At 52.4% G+C, this 15425-nt stretch overlaps 1 protein-coding gene across 4 annotated transcripts in view; it reads left to right on the forward strand.

Annotated features, from left to right (window-relative positions):
* ZBED4 (zinc finger BED-type containing 4) overlaps window positions 1-13442 on the forward strand; it is a 35462-nt gene extending 22020 nt beyond the window's left edge. For 3 of the 4 annotated variants that reach the window (XM_081822685.1, XM_081822684.1, XM_081822683.1), the window contains one exon: window positions 8317-13442. In XM_081822685.1, coding sequence (XP_081678811.1) covers window positions 8658-12176 — 3519 coding nt within the window. In that variant the 5' untranslated portion in view covers window positions 8317-8657 and the 3' untranslated portion in view covers window positions 12177-13442. Of the gene's footprint in view, window positions 1-4005; window positions 4706-8316 lie in introns of those variants that run through there. The other variant, XM_081822687.1, reaches the window with a different exon arrangement.
* Window positions 13443-15425: the final 1983 nt, after the last annotated feature.

Below are 15425 nucleotides of genomic sequence, written 5' to 3' on the forward strand. Positions count from 1 at the left end.
CAGGGGTGAAAATGCCTGCTTGGGATCATAGCTCGGTCTCTCTGGTGACCTGTCCCCGCCCAGGAGCCCACCCAGAGTCGCCTCATCAGAACAGAAGACACTCCAGGCTCCCAGGAGGTTAACAGGGTTTCAGGAGCTCCATGCCAGGACCCGGGGGCAGAGACCCAACACGCGTGTTTCTCATATTATCCACACCGGGATTAATTGACATTCAGTAAATAGCACATGTTTAAAGTACACAGTTTGATAAATAAATATCTACACACACACACATTTATATCCAGGTAAACAGCTGCTGTCAACGCTGTGTACAAACCTTGGTGTGGACATGAACCATGTATGTATGTCTGCATACAGCTAATTTTCAAGAGGTACAAAGGCATTTATCCTTTGTTGAAAAGGATAGTCTTTTCAGCAAATGGTGTTAGAACAGTTAGATATTCATATGCAAAACAATGAATTTAAGTATTTCAAAGATCTAAATATATAACATAAAGTGGTAAAACTTCTAGAAGAGAAAACACAGGAGAAAATCTCTGTGACTTGGGTTAGGCAAAGATTTCTTAGCATAACCCGAAAAGTATAATCCATAAAAAACCAAATTGGTAAATTGAACTTCATTAAAATTAAAAGCTTATGCTTTTCAAAATACACTGCTAAGAGAAAGACAAGCTTAAGACTGGGGGAAAATATTTGCAAATCACATATGTGATAGAGGCCTTGTTTCCAGATATGTGGAGAGCTCTCAGAACTCAGTATTAAGAACTGCCCAGGGGCGCCTGGGTGGCTCAGTCATCAAGTGTCTGCCTTCGGCTCAGGTCATGATCCCAGGGTCCTGGGATCGAGCCCCACATTGGGCTCCCTGCTCCGCGGGAAGCCTGCTTCTCCCTCTCCCACTCCCCCTGCTTGTGTTCCTGCTCTCACTGTCTCTCTCTCTATCAAATAAATAAATAAAATCTTAGGGGGAAAAAAAAAAAAAAGAACTGCCCGGCCAAGCAGGAGCACAGGAAAATATTTCACAAAGAGCTGCGAACGGCAGATAGGCACCTAAGATGCTCAGCATCGTCAGGCTGTTAGGAACACACCTTCAGTGTTTGCACATCTTAATACTTTTTCCCTTTCTTACTGTGACTTTTTAATACTAGCCATCCTAGTGGGGATGAAGTGATCTCTCTTTGTACTTCTGGTTCACACTTCTATAATGATTAATGACGTCAAGCCTTTTCCATGTGCTTTTTGACCATTTGTGTATCTGTTCCAGGCCTTTGTCCATCTGTGAGTTGGGTAGTTGTTCAGTTGTAGAACTGTTTATCCTGGATATTAACCCCTTATCAGATATATGATTTGCAAATATTTTCTCTCATTCTACATCTTGTCTTTTCACCCAATAGTGTCATTTGATGCGTAAGTTTTAAATTTTTCAGTTTTTTTCCTTGCTGTTTCCTCTTTTTTTTTTTTTTAAGATTTTATTTATTTTTTTTGACAGAGAGAGACATAGCAAGAGCAGGAACACAAGCAGGGGGAGTGGGAGAGGGAGAAGCAGGCTTCCCGCAGAGCAGGGAGCCCGATGTGGGACTCGATCCCAGGACCCTGGGATCATGACCTGAGCTGAAGGCAGACGCTTAACGACTGAGCCACCCAGGCGCCCCATGTTTCCTCTTGTTTTATTTCTGCTGCTATGTCTTCATAATTATTGATCTTTTGTTGTGTTTAAACTGCTGTCAACCCCATCCAGTATATTTTTGGTTTCAAATACTGTATTTACATCTCTAGAAATTTCATTCAGATCTTTTTTTTTTTAAAGATCTTATTTATTTATTTGACAGAGAGACAGCGAGAGAGGGAACACAAGCAGGGGGAGTGGGAGAGGGAGAAGCAGACTCCCCGCTAAGCAGGGAGCTCAATGTGGGGCTCAATCCCAGAACCCAGGATCATGACCAGAGCCGAAGGCAGACTGAGCCAGCCAGGCGCCCCTAGGTTTTTTTTATAGTTTGTCCTGCTTATCATGTTTATCATTTCATTTACCTCCTCAAATTATACCATTGTGTTCGTAATGCCTGTTTTAATGTTCTTGTCTCCTAATGTTATCGTCTGTGTCGTAGCTGGGTCTATGTCTATTAATGGTCTTCTCCTGGTTCGGGGTCACGTTTTCCTGCTTTTTTGTGTGTCTGGTAATTTATGTTTGATGTCAGCCATCTCAAATTTCACTTTATTGGGTGCAGGGTGTTGTTACTTCCTGTAAGCACTGTTGAGACTTGTTTTGGGATGTGATTAAATTAGTTTCAGTTTCCCCCTCTTGGGGCTTGTGCTGAGACTTTGTGAGGGTGGTTCCTGAGCTGCCTTTATTCTCTGCCTCCTGCTGAGTTTGTGCCCTTCTGAGGATTCTCCTTGCTGTTTCCTCTTGGGAACACAAGCCAGTCCCGGCCCTCCGAGCCCTGGTAATTCTTCCATCAGCTTTTTCCTTAAACTTACCTGATCCATCAGCCACAGACAGTAAGGGAACCCTGTACAGATCTCTTGGGCTCCGTGGAGCTTCTTCTTCTCCAGTACTCTGTCCTATAGATTCTGATTCTAGCCAGACCTGCCCAGTGGGGGCACCAGGTCTGTGTACGTTCCTGCTCCCAGGACGGTAGCCTGTGCTCGAGGTGACAAGCCTGTCGGCCGCAGGGCCCACCTCACTCATTTTCCGTGTCCTGGATCACTGCCCCATGCTTCCTGTTCTTTTGTCTGGGGTCTGGAAAACGTTGTTCCATATGTTTTATCTGGGATACTAGTTGTCTGATGTGAGAAGGTGAGCCCACCCCCATCACTCCATCATGGCCAGAAGCAGAAGTCACTGTAAGTCCTCCAACTGTGCTTTTTTAAAAAAATCTGTGTAACTATAAAATATGTGTCAATCCGCTTTATGTGTTACATTTATTATATACTGTATTTTTACAATAAAGTGAGCTACAGAAAAGAAAATGTTATTAAGAAAACCCTAAGGGGGGCGCCTGGGTGGCTCAGTCGTTAAGCATCTGCCTTTGGCTCAGGTCATGATCCCAGGGTCCTGGGATCGAGTCCCGCATCGGGCTCCCTGCTCCTCGGGAAGCCTGCTTCTCCCTCTCCCACGCCCCCTGCTTGTGTTCCCTCTCTTGCTGTGCCTCTCTCTGTCAAATAAATAAATAAAATCTTTAAAAAAAAAAAAGAAAACCCTAAGGAAGAGAAAATACACTTACAGTGCTGCCCTGTAGTTAGCGGTGGGGGGAAAATTCTGTGTATAAGTAGACTCGTGTAGTTCACACCCGTGTTGTTCAAGATCTGCTGCATTTTCCAGTCAACAGTAGTTAAGTTTTGGGGGAGTCAGCAGTTAAATGTAGATTTTCAAGTACATGGGGGTCAGCACCCTAACTTCCTTGTGTCGTTCAAGGGTAAACTGTAATTTTATTTATTCCTGGTTCTTTGTATTTCCGTACAGATTTTCAACTCTGCTTATCAGCTATGGCAAAAAGAGCATTTTGGGATTTTGATTAGAATTGCATTGAATTTGTAGATCAATTCAATTCAGGAAGTACTGATATCTTACCAATATTGGATTTTCCAAATCAAGAACTCCATCTCTTTAGCAGTGTTTCCGTTTTCAGCGTACGGGTCTTGGACATATTTTTTAAAGGTATCTCTGTTTTCTATTTTGTATTTTATATTTTATGTTAAATACAGAATTTTAAAAATTTTCGTTTTTCAATTATTGTATATACAAAAATAATTGTTTTTTATTATTTTTTTAATATTTTATTTGGGAGAGAGAGCAGAGGGGGCAAGGGAGAGGGAGAAGCAGGCTCCCCACTGAGCGGGGAGCCCGACGTGGGGCTCGATCCCAGGACCCCAGGATAATGACCTGAGCCGAAGACACTTAACTGACTGAGCCACCCGGGTGCCTCAGTTGCTTTTTTAAATTAATCTTGTATCTTGTGATTTTTCTAAATTCACTTATTATTTTTAGTAGTTTTTGTAGATTCCTTAGGATTTTACCCCACACATCCAACATGAGTGAAGACAGTCTCGCATCTGTGTTTTCAGTTTATGTGTGTCCTGTGTCTTGTGTCGGACCCCCTGCTTCTTGCTCCTACTCCAGCATGCAGCTGACTGGAAGTGACGGGACAGACTTTTGATCTTAGGAGGACTGTCTTCAGTCTTTGTAATGAAGCATGAGTGATACTGACTGTAGGCTGTTCTTATGTATCCTTTATCAGGTTAACAAAGTTTTCTTTTGCTGAGAATTTTTATCATGAATGGGTGTTAAATTATATCAGATGTTTTTCCTGCACTGTTGAAATGATTGTATGGTTTTTATTCTCTTACTGTGGTGAATTACATTGACTTATTTTCAGATGTTAAATGAACTGTGCAGTCTTGGATTAGCCCTGTTTGGTCCTGGTGTATTATAGTTTTTATTACTGAATCTAATTTGCTAATGTTTTAAAAGGAATCTTCTTTTATTTTTATGAGGGTCATTGGCTATAATTTTAAAATCTTTTTCATTATGGAAAATTCAAGCTTACCCACAAGTAGAGAGAACTGTAAACTGCATCCAGTGATGGCCGCCATGTGCCTGTTCTGTGATCATCCACACCTGGACAGTCCTGCTTCATCTGTACCTTCTGTCCGCCCCCACCCCAAACTGGATTATTTTGAAGCAAAACCCAAACAGCATATCATTTCATCTGTAGGTACCTGAACATAAAACTTAATCATAATACCATTTCACCCTCCAAATAAATCCTTTGTTAGTAGATTCAGACATGCACTTAGTGTTCACATTTCTCCAACTGTCTTTGTAATTTTTTTAATTTATTTTTGTATTTGGATCCTGACAAGTGTATGCTTGTGAGCACTCTCCCCCACCCTCTTTGTTCTGCAGTTTCATTAGTGCATCTGTTTGGATCCAAACTCAGGTCATCCCCTCACTTTGTCTGCAGTACTTTATGCTTCTGTGTACATTCACATCTGCCCTTAGTTCTGGGGACTCTGTTGGGAGCCCTCTGACACCGCCCGCCCTCCACCTGGTTCCCCGAGCCACCAGCCCTGCGCTCTGTGTCTCCATCTGCTTCTGCTTCCGTGCTGCCACCTTTGTTTGCATCCATCTTCAGTCTAGTGTTTGTTTCTTCAGCTGGTTTGAATCACATGTTTCCCTTATTTTGATTTTAATGCTAAATTTATATAATTTCTTTTTATTGAGATGTCATTCACACATCATAAAATAAACCTTTTTTAAGTATACTCATATAAGGTCACAACTGTCTGATTCCAGAATTTTTAATCACTCCAAAGGGAAGGAAGCCCCCAGCCCATCAGCGGTCATTCCTGTCATGCTCCCCCAGCCCCTGGGCTCCCCTCACTGCTCTGTCTCTGGGGGTCCGCCTCTCTGTGAACACTGCAGGTGAACTCAGTCCCACAGTGTGCTATCTTTGTGTCTGGCTTCTCTTAGCTCGGTGACGTCAAGGTTCGTGTCGTGGCGAGCACAGTCTTGCTGTTGTAGGGATGCGTGACATTTTTTTATCCACTCATGGATTATATCTGGGTTGCTTCCACTCTCTGTCTGATGCCATTCACGTACAGGTTTTTGAGTGAGCACACATTTTCATTTCTCCTTGGTATCTGTGTGGGATTGCTGGGTCATATGGGGACTTCGTGTACGTTTGGGAAGCTGCCAGAGTGGTCTTTTGAAGGGGCCCCAGAGTCCTAGACCCCCACCAGCAGTGCACGGGGCACCGTTTTCCCACATCCTTGTCAACACTTGCTATTGTCCATCTTTTCGAGTCCAGCCATCCTGGTGAGTGTCTCATTGTGGTTTTGGTTTGTATATACTTACAATTCTACTTTTTAAAAAGTCTTTTCCAAATCCGGCTTCTCATTTTTATAGTGTCTTATTTTTTGCTCACTTTTCTTTGTTTTCTATATATTTTTTTTAAATTATACACGTAATTGTACTTATGAACTATGTAATCACACATTCTGTTTTAGAAATACAGTTACGCATAATTACTCTGTGCTCTGTGTTGATGCCAGTGAGTCTTTGTTGTTCTAAATCTGGTGCCTCTCCTGGTTCTCACTCCTGGTGGCCTGCTTCCTTTATGCTTACTGATACTTTATTTAGAAGCTAATTTTTTATTCTGAGTATTTGGCCGAACTTTGTGGAATTCGTGATCTGGGATGCTTTCTGGAAAACCTGCATTTGCTTCTGGCGGGAGCTAGCTGTTTTGGAAAGTGCACACACGTTTTTAGGGTGACCGCACATCCTGCTTTGCCCAGCAGGCTCCAGGTGAGCCTGTCATCTCAGCATTATTGTCAGTCTTGCTTCCCTTTGCTCTCAGAAGCGTGCTGCTTTGGAACACATTCTGGGCTGGCCTCGCCGCTGTGGCTCCTGGCACTGGGTGACGGCTCACCTGGTTGGTGGGGCCGCTGTGGGCGCTGCCGTGGTCAGCCTCGGTTTGCATAGCAGGGCACGGCACAGCCACCATTCAGCCAGGTGGCAGTGGGAGCTGCCACGCGAGAGGGTGCGTCCAGGGGAGGAGGCGTGGCTGGGCACGGGGCAGGGGCAGGGGCACAGGCAGGGCGCGTGGGGCCGGCTGGGGCGGGCTAGAGACGCAGCGGTTCTCACCGCTCCCATCCTGCCAACCCCAGTGCCCCCGGCGTGGGCCATCCACATGGCCACAGAGGCCCTGGCGGAAGGGCAGGCATCTCTGCAGGGAGCAGCTTAGACCCAAGGCAGAGGGTCCCTCGCTGTGGGGCCGGCAGCCCCAGGCAGCCTATGGCCCGGCCACGGATGAGCTAGAGCCCCTCGGGGCTGCAGCCGCTGCGCCTGTAGATGCAGCGTTCCTCACCGCGTGTTTTGGCCCCGGCCCCGCTGGCTGGCCCCACTTCTGGCCTCAGGTGGTCATTTCCGGGCACCCAGCACCCCTCAGCAGCCTCGTCCGGGCTGTGCTGGCCCCGGGTGGGCAGGATGGGCATGAGGCGGCCGAGGATGCCTGTCTGCACAGATGCTGGCGGCCCAGCCTGAGTCTGGAGCCGGCCTCCTGGGGCTGCTGGGGCTGAGGCCGGCCTCCTGGGGCAGGCAGTGACCCGGCCCGTCCCATCCCCTCCGCGGGCACTTTAACGTGCACGCAGAGCCCGTCTAGACCCCAGCCCAGCAGGCCCCATCTACCCCACGGGACAGGCGAATGGGCACTGCCCTCGGCCGGGCACAACCTCCCAGCCAGACAGGGCCCCAGCGCCCTGGGCAGCTCAGCTTTGGCTAAGTCGTGGTGAAGGGACCTGGTCCTCCCTGACCCGTGGCCTCTGTGGCCATTCTGTATGGCACACAACCCCTCTCCTCCCACAGATCCTTTGCTTCTCCTTTTCTTGATTTCTCCCCCTTGTTGGTTTTTATTTGGGGGCTGGCTGAGCCAGAGGGTCAGGAATCTGCCTTTCGTCCTCCCACTTGGCATTCTGGTTTTGGTTTATGATTAGTTTTAAGTTTTTCTGTGCTGATTGTATTTCTAGTAAACCCCTGGTTGGTGTAGGGAAAAAAACATAAGCTTATTGTAGGTTTTCTAGACTCTCCTGTCGTATATAAGCGCACTCTTCCTGGTATCTCTGCTGCTGGGCCAGGAACGGCCTCTTGTTGCTGCCTTATTAGCTCTCCCATGAGCCGCTCCCTCCACCCGGGCGGCCTCCTGTCGTCCCTCCCGCGTCCGCGTCCGCTCCATCCCTGTGTGCTGCCCGCCTCCTGCTCACGCACCTGCCCTCGAGGCGCTGCAGACCGACCCCGCGCGTTGGCTGCCGTGTCCTGGTTCACGGCGCCGCTGCAGCGCTGTGGTGCCCGGGGAGTGGACAGACGGGACCTGGCCTGACGCGCCTCGGCTCTCACGGACTCCCTCTTACGTGCTGGGAGTTGCCCTTTTCTTTGTAGCGTTCAGCGTTCGGTCTGTGAATTGATTATCTCACAGGTCGGCTGGGTTTCATCCCCACTTGATGTATATGTTCTTACCGCAAAGGGTGAGGAGAGCTGCTCTCGGGGGCTCTACCCCAAGGGGCCCAGCCAGCCTGTTTCCCCAATCCTTTACGGATAGGCCCTTGGAACTTAAACTCGTGTCCTTATTTTTTGCTTATTTTGTAGTTTTAGGGTATTTTCCTTGTATAAGTGGATTGTGAAACGTCAAGGAACAAGTGTTTTCGATTTTGACTTACCGTTATGGGACTTTTCCTGTGCTATTGAGGCTGATGTACCCACGTCGGGATGGATTTGAAACGTACGATTTAGGTCAGTGCTAACCTCGAGTCCGTCTTCTTTTATAGATGATGCAAAAGGGTCATCCTGCTATCAAGATGACGGCGGTCCGGTTTCCAGGACAAGGCTCTGGTCTCCGCTGCGTCAGTTCGTGTCTGCGCCCAGAAGCAGGTCGTGGCGGGGCTCCTGGCAGGTGGTGCTCCACACCCTGAGATGAGGTGGCATGCTCTCCACATGCCCTCTTCTTCAGTCAGGTTTATGATCAGCCACAGTCACACGCATCTTGAAAGATGGAATTATTTTTTAAAAGCTGAAGATAACGTACATTTGGGGGCACAAATGAGCCTTTGGATCAGGTTTTTACCCACCTGAGAACATGACGAAGCAGCCAGAGTAGTTATGGTCAGTCATGGAGAATAACCAGGAAACTCATCCCAAAAGGGATGGTGAATTTGTTTCTGATAAATTAAATTTTAAAATAGAAGACGAAGATGTTGTTCAAATCCCTAATCACAGTTTGGAAGGAGTGGAGTTTAAGGGCGAGCAGGACAGGCACCGGGCGGAGGGTGGTGGGGAGCGGGCAGAGGCCAGGGAGGCGGGCCGGAGCTGCGAGCCCCCCGGGAAGCGCCTCCCCGGCGGCCAGGAGGAGGAGTACGGGTCTCTGTTCTCCCAGTACAGCAGCACGCTGTACGACGTGGCCATGGAGGCCGTGACACAGAGCCTCCTGTCGGGCCGCGGCGTGAGCTCCAGAAAGAAGTCTCCGGCCTGGAAGCATTTCTTCATCTCCCCCCGGGACAGCACTAAAGCCATCTGCACGTACTGCATGAAGGAGTTCAGCCGAGGGAAGAACGAGAAGGATTTGAGCACCAGCTGCCTCATGAGGCACGTGAGGAGGGCGCATCCCACAGTGCTCATCCAGGAGAACGGCAGTGTGCCGGCCCTGCCCTCCCTCTCGCCCCCTCCACTGAGGCTGCCACCACAGCCCGCCGACTCCGGGGACTTGGGTGCCGTGCTCTCACCCCTCAAGCTTGCCCCTAAGCTGGCGTCCAAGGTCCCGTCCCCCGATGACATGACGGAGGAGTCGGTGTCTGTGGTGTCCTCTGAAGAAGTCCCCTCCGACGCGTCGGCCTCTGACAAGTACGGCAGGGAGGAGGCCCTGGGGGGGCCGCCGCCCCTCCCCACCCTGCCCTGTGAGGAGAGTGCGGAGAACGGGGCGGAGAAGAACCCCCCGCTCCCGAAGGGCACGTCCGGGTCCAGGAGGCGGTCCGCCGTGTGGAAGCACTTCTACCTGTCGCCCCTGGATAACTCCAAGGCCGTGTGCATCCACTGCATGAACGAGTTCAGCCGAGGCAAGAACGGGAAGGACCTGGGCACCAGCTGCCTCATCAGGCACATGTGGCGGGCGCACCGCTCCATCGTGCTGCAGGAGAACGGCGGGGGCACAGGCATCCCGCCCCCTTACGCCGCGCCCCCCACCCTGCTGCCCGCCCTGCCGCCTCCCGACGGGGACCCGAGCTCCGTGTCGTCCTCTCCCGGGAAGCTGGTCCAGGAGTCCCCCTCGGCGTCCTCCTCCCCTGAGCGGCTGGCTGAGGACCTGCAGGTGCGTTTGAACGCCGGCGACGCCCTGCCCGAAGACGCGTCGGCGCTGTCCTCTGACGACGTGGGCGAGGCCTCGCTGGCCGCCTCCCCCGAGAAGCCGCAGGCTGGCGGCTTGAGCACCAGTCTGCTGGAGTGCGGTGCTGTGTTCCAGCAGAATAAGAAGGTCATGAAGAGGCTGAAGTCGGAGGTGTGGCAACATTTCTCGTTGGCGCCCATGGACAACCTCAAGGCGGTGTGCAGACACTGCGCCTGCGTCATCAGCCGGGGCAGGCGGGGCGACGTGGGCACCAGCTGTCTGATGCGGCATCTGTGCAGGCGCCACCCGGAGGTCGTGGGCGGCCAGAAGGGCTCTCCGGGTGCCAGCCTGGCAAGCTCTCCGTACGCCACCTTGGCTTCTGCGGAAAGTTCCTCCTCCAAATTGACTGACTTGCCAAGCATGGTCACGAAAAACAATCAGGTTCTATTCCCCGTTAACAGCAAGAAGACCTCCAAGCTGTGGAACCACTTCTCCACCTGCTCCGCAGACCCCACGAAGGTCGTGTGCCTGCACTGCGGCCGCACGATCAGCAGGGGCAAGAAGCCCACCAACCTGGGCACCAGCTGCCTGCTGCGCCATTTACAGCGGTTCCACAGCGGCGTGCTCAAGACCGACGTGCCCAGGGCGGCGCGGGCCCCCTCGCCCAGCCTCCGGGGGCCCCTGAGCGCACAGCTGTCAGGAGCTTCCTCCTTCGACGACACCAACGAGAAGTTTTACGACTCTCATCCAGTTGCCAAAAAAATCACGAGTCTCATTGCAGAAATGATTGCACTTGACCTCCAGCCATATTCTTTTGTAGACAATGTTGGCTTTAACAGGCTGCTCGAATACTTGAAACCTCAGTACTCTCTGCCCTCGCCTTCCTACTTCTCGAGGACAGCCATCCCAGGTATGTACAATAATGTGAAACAGATAGTCCTGTCGCACCTGAAGGAGGCGGAGAGCGGCGTGATCCACTTCACGTCCGGGATATGGATGAGCAACCAGACCCGCGAGTACCTGACGCTCACCGCCCACTGGGTCACCTTCGCGCCGTCGGCCCGGCCGTGCCGTGAGGACCACCACTGCTCAGCCCTGCTGGACGTGTCTCAGGTCGACTGCGACTACAGCGGCAACAGCATCAGGAAGCAGCTGGAGTGCTGGTGGGAGGCCTGGGTGACGTCCACCGGCCTCCAGATCGGGATCACCGTCACCGACAACCCGAGCATCGGGAAGACGCTGAGCGAGGGGGAGCGCGCCAGCGTGCAGTGCTTCAGCCACACGGTCAACCTCGTTGTCAGCGAGGCCATCAAGAGCCAGCGGATGGTCCAGAACCTCCTCAGCATCGCACGGAAGATCTGTGAGCGGGTGCACCGGTCGCCCAGGGCGAAGGAAAAGCTAGCGGAGCTGCAGAAGGAGTACCAGCTGCCGCAGCACCACCTCATCCAGGACGTCCCGTCCAAGTGGAACACGTCGTTCCACATGCTCGAGCGGCTCATTGAACAGAAACGGGCCATTAACGAGATGTCCATCGAGTGCAACTTCAGAGAGCTCATCAGCTGCGACCAGTGGGAAGTCATGCAGTCCGTGTGCCACGCGCTGAAGCCCTTCGATGCCGCCAGCCGGGAGATGAGCACCCACGTGTCCACGCTCAGCCAGGTCATCCCCATGATCCACATCCTCAACCGGAAAATCGAGATGCTCTTTGAGGAGACGATGGGCATCGACACCATGCTGAAGTCCTTGAAGGAAGCCATGGTGAGCCGGCTGGCCGCCACCCTGCACGACCCGAGGTACATCTTCGCCACGTTGCTGGACCCTCGCTACAAGGCCTCCCTGTTCTCGGAGGAGGAGGCGGAGCAGTACAAGCAGGATCTAATCAGGGAACTGGAAGTGCTGAATTCTACCTCAGAGGACGCGCCTGTCTCCAACGGCTGTGACGCGGGCTCCCCGTCGCGAGGCGCGGTCGGGGAGGAGAACCTGTGGTCCCTCATGGCCAAGATGACGAAGAAGGGCCCCAGGGAGAAGACAAAGGTGCCCGAGGACATGGTGCTGGCGTACCTGGAGGAGGAGGTGCTCGAGCACACCTGTGACCCCCTCACCTACTGGAACCTGAAGAAGTCGGCCTGGCCGGGCCTGTCCGCGCTGGCCGTCAGGTTCCTGGGCTGCCCCCCAAGTATCGTCCCTTCCGAAAGGCTGTTCAACACACCGACGGAGAACGGTAGCTTGGGCCAGTCCAGGCTCATGATGGAACATTTTGAAAAGCTCATCTTTTTGAAAGTGAATCTTCCCTTGATATACTTTCAGTATTGAAACTCGCAACGGAGCCACCGGACAAAAACTGTTGTTGCTCATCAGGCACCAGCTGTCTGTCCCGGGGCGGTGGTCCGCCCCAGGCGGGGCCGTGTGGGATGAGGCGGGCACGAGCCTCCCCGTCCAGCGTCACTGTAATGTCTACGTGTGCCTTACTCCCAGTCCTGCAGGCCGGGCGTCGCCGCGGGCTTCCCACGGGCCCGCGAGGAAAGGCCTGTCTTGCCGATGATGAAATACGATGATTAGGATTTCATTCATAACTGTAAAGTTTTTTTAAAGTGGGGGGTTAGTAATTTGTTTTACTAGAACGTCAGAGGAGATGTAAACAATTTTATTCTGTAGGCTTTTTATTCAATTATATAAAAACCACAAATCAGGTACTGTATTTTAGTTAAAAATTGCTTTAATTCAACAGAACAGCTTTTGTGGCTGTTTAATGAAATCTGTAAATAGGAGGTGGAGTTCAAGCCATCCTGGCTGAGCAGTTTTTAACTGCAGGCTCTAAAGTATGTCAAGTACAGAGGATATTCTGGAACATAACTGTTTACTGCAACAGAGGTGTGGCATTTGAAGAGGAAACTAAACGTAGACGTGTCCTGGAATGTCGGTTCTGTAGTGATTTGGTAAAGGGAGCGTTCCCGGTCTGTGCTTCTGCATTCAGGTTTTATTTGGTCGACCTCGATCATGAGCCCTGGACACCTGCTGTCGAGCCCGCGCTAGGGGCCTGTCCACAGCACTCCTGCCGTGGATGCCCCGAGCCTCGGACCTGCTGTCTCGACACCAGGAAGCTATCTTCTGAGATTTGTGCACTGACCCCATGACCCCAATTTGATCAAATTATGTATAAAATCGTTTTTAGAAGAGATGGCTCGTTAACAAGGAGGAGATCGTTCTATTGCAGTTGTAAGAATAGCCTTAGGTGTCTAGATTTTTTTTTATATATAAAATAGGGAAGATTCAGCCATCACTGGGGTGTTTTAGAATCCCAAGGACAGCAGAATGAAGCGTCAATTGTCATTCTTTTAACGATGATCTGTCTTCAGAATTTTTGCTTCAACATCTAGAAAAGGGTTCATTTTCTTATTTCAAACCAATTAAATATTCTGGATGAAACAAGTCACTCATTTGCCTGTGACCTTTTAGAAAAGTTTTGTTAAAAAAAAAAAGTACCCATTATTAATCTGGATTTGCATTGACTATGTTTTAGTGTATTTATAAATGGTGAACTCAGTTTCTGAAATTAAACTTTTTATTTGCAATTTTCTACTGCTGGAGGACACTGGCTTTTTATTCTGAGGATGACAGGAGGGTCCTCCTACTCCGGGGAGCCACGCTCACGCAGCCTTCGGAGTTGGAATTTTCGTCATGGCCCCGACAGGGCGGGGGGCTGGGTGGTGGAGATGTGACTCACGGCAGCGACAGCGTTTCTGATAGCGGGAACGCCACGGCGAGACCTCCGGGGCTCGGGTTCACAGTCCGCGCTGCTTCGCACTGGGTGCCGGAGGGGAAGAACATCCCTCCGCTGTGTGGCCCGCGCACGCCCTTCCCGGGCCTCCCGAGAGCAGCCTCTGCCCAGACGCCCAAGGAGCACCGGCCAGGGACACACTGGAGAGTCGTGCTGACGTGGTGCTTTCCGCGTGAGTCTCTGAATGTGTGCGCAGAGTGATGCTGTGTGGGAGCCTTCGCCAGTTTGGGGTTCAGCCCGCCGTCAGTCTTCCCCAGCCAGGCTCTAACCAAGTTGCAGGAAGTGAGTCCAAAGTCCAGAGCAGGTGTTAGGAAGTTCGGGTATTGGAGCCCTTGGCTTCCCCAGAAGGAGCTCCCGTGTCTCTGTTTTGCAAGCAGAGAGCTGCACGCGCCTGCCCGTGAGTTCCAGGAGCCGAGGGGGGCTCCAGTGGAGTACCGGGCGCTCACATGCGTGTGCGTGTGTATGTGTGTGGTCGCCCGGCTCCCAGCAGGGTGCTGGGAATCTGGGACTTGCTCAGGTCTCCGGGGTTGACCCAGGTCTCCACCTGGGGGAGGGTCCGACCACGCACAGACGGCGAGCCATGGGCCTGCAGGCCTCCCCAGCCTGTTGGCGTTGGGTGAGGCCGCCCCCGCCGGAGCGGGGCTCCACCCCTGGACGTGCTTGGGCAGCCCCGTCCGTCGGCTCTGAGGCTGCGGACGGAGATGACTCGGTGGCCCAGCCGTCCTGGCCGTGGGGCTGCACATGGGCAGGAGGGGGGCCTGCCGGACGTCGTGGGCTGTCCCCTGAAAGGAGGGAGCACAAAGTAACTGCAGGACGCAACCTGTCATTTGCTCGGTGACCGAGTGGCCCTCCTTCCTCCCGGCCCAGGCCAGCTGCTGGCACAGAGCGGTGGTTGATGTGGACGCGGTCCCTGCTCATCAGAGCCTGTGGTCTGGGCTGTGCCTCCGCTCGTTGCTGAGCTGCTCTGCAGACGTGATGCACCCCGGGCCCACAGAACACAAGGGTTCGCAGCACATTGGTTCTGTTGCTTCTGTGCTGGTCCACTTTTCTGTCCAGCTTTCAAAACCTGTGGCCTCAGGCTGCTGTTGTCCAGCGAGGCGTGCGGGTGACAGTCCCCATGGGAGGTGTGGGAGGGGGCTGCAGAGCACACCCCCCGAGCGCTGGCCCCAGGGAGGTGCCCCCTCTCACGCATTCATCCCACCCTGTGGCCGGCGGGTGGTTCTGGAACCCGGGTGCCGTCCGGCACTGCGGGAACAGCAGGCCGTCCGTGTCCTCGCGTGGCTGACGGTCCCGCGGGAAGGAATGGCCGACGTTGACAGCGGTGGCCAGCCTGCGAGGAGAGCGGGTCTGTTGTGTGATGTCCCGCCTTCACTCCGTTCAAACCTGAATCGTGAGCTGCTTGTTTCAGATGCCAGATGACGTTTTGGGCGGGCTGCTTAACTTCACTGGTCACTCATAAGAAAAAGCCCTCTGTGTAAGCTCAGGATCTCATTTCAGGGAATAAATGTAAGTCAAACACCGGACTTCATTTAACGTTAAAATACCCTTTCCTTCCGCTTCTGACTCAGGCGGCGGCAGGGGGCAGACCGGGCCTCCCCGAGGACCATCAGGGCCAGAGCACATAGAGTTTTAAAAGGAGCTTCCTGACGACAGCACAGAGCACGCACCCCTTGGCATCCGAGGAACCAGTCCCGGCGCGCGGAGTCCCCCGCAGGGACACCGGCTGGCGTACAGAGAAGGTGGCGGCCCGAGCCAGCCACGGTGGCCCCGGGCAGGGAGAGCAA

This window comes from Leptonychotes weddellii, chromosome 5 (assembly GCF_054177405.1).
Source record: "Leptonychotes weddellii isolate Sample4059 chromosome 5, ASM5417740v2, whole genome shotgun sequence".
NCBI lineage: Eukaryota > Metazoa > Chordata > Mammalia > Carnivora > Phocidae > Leptonychotes > Leptonychotes weddellii.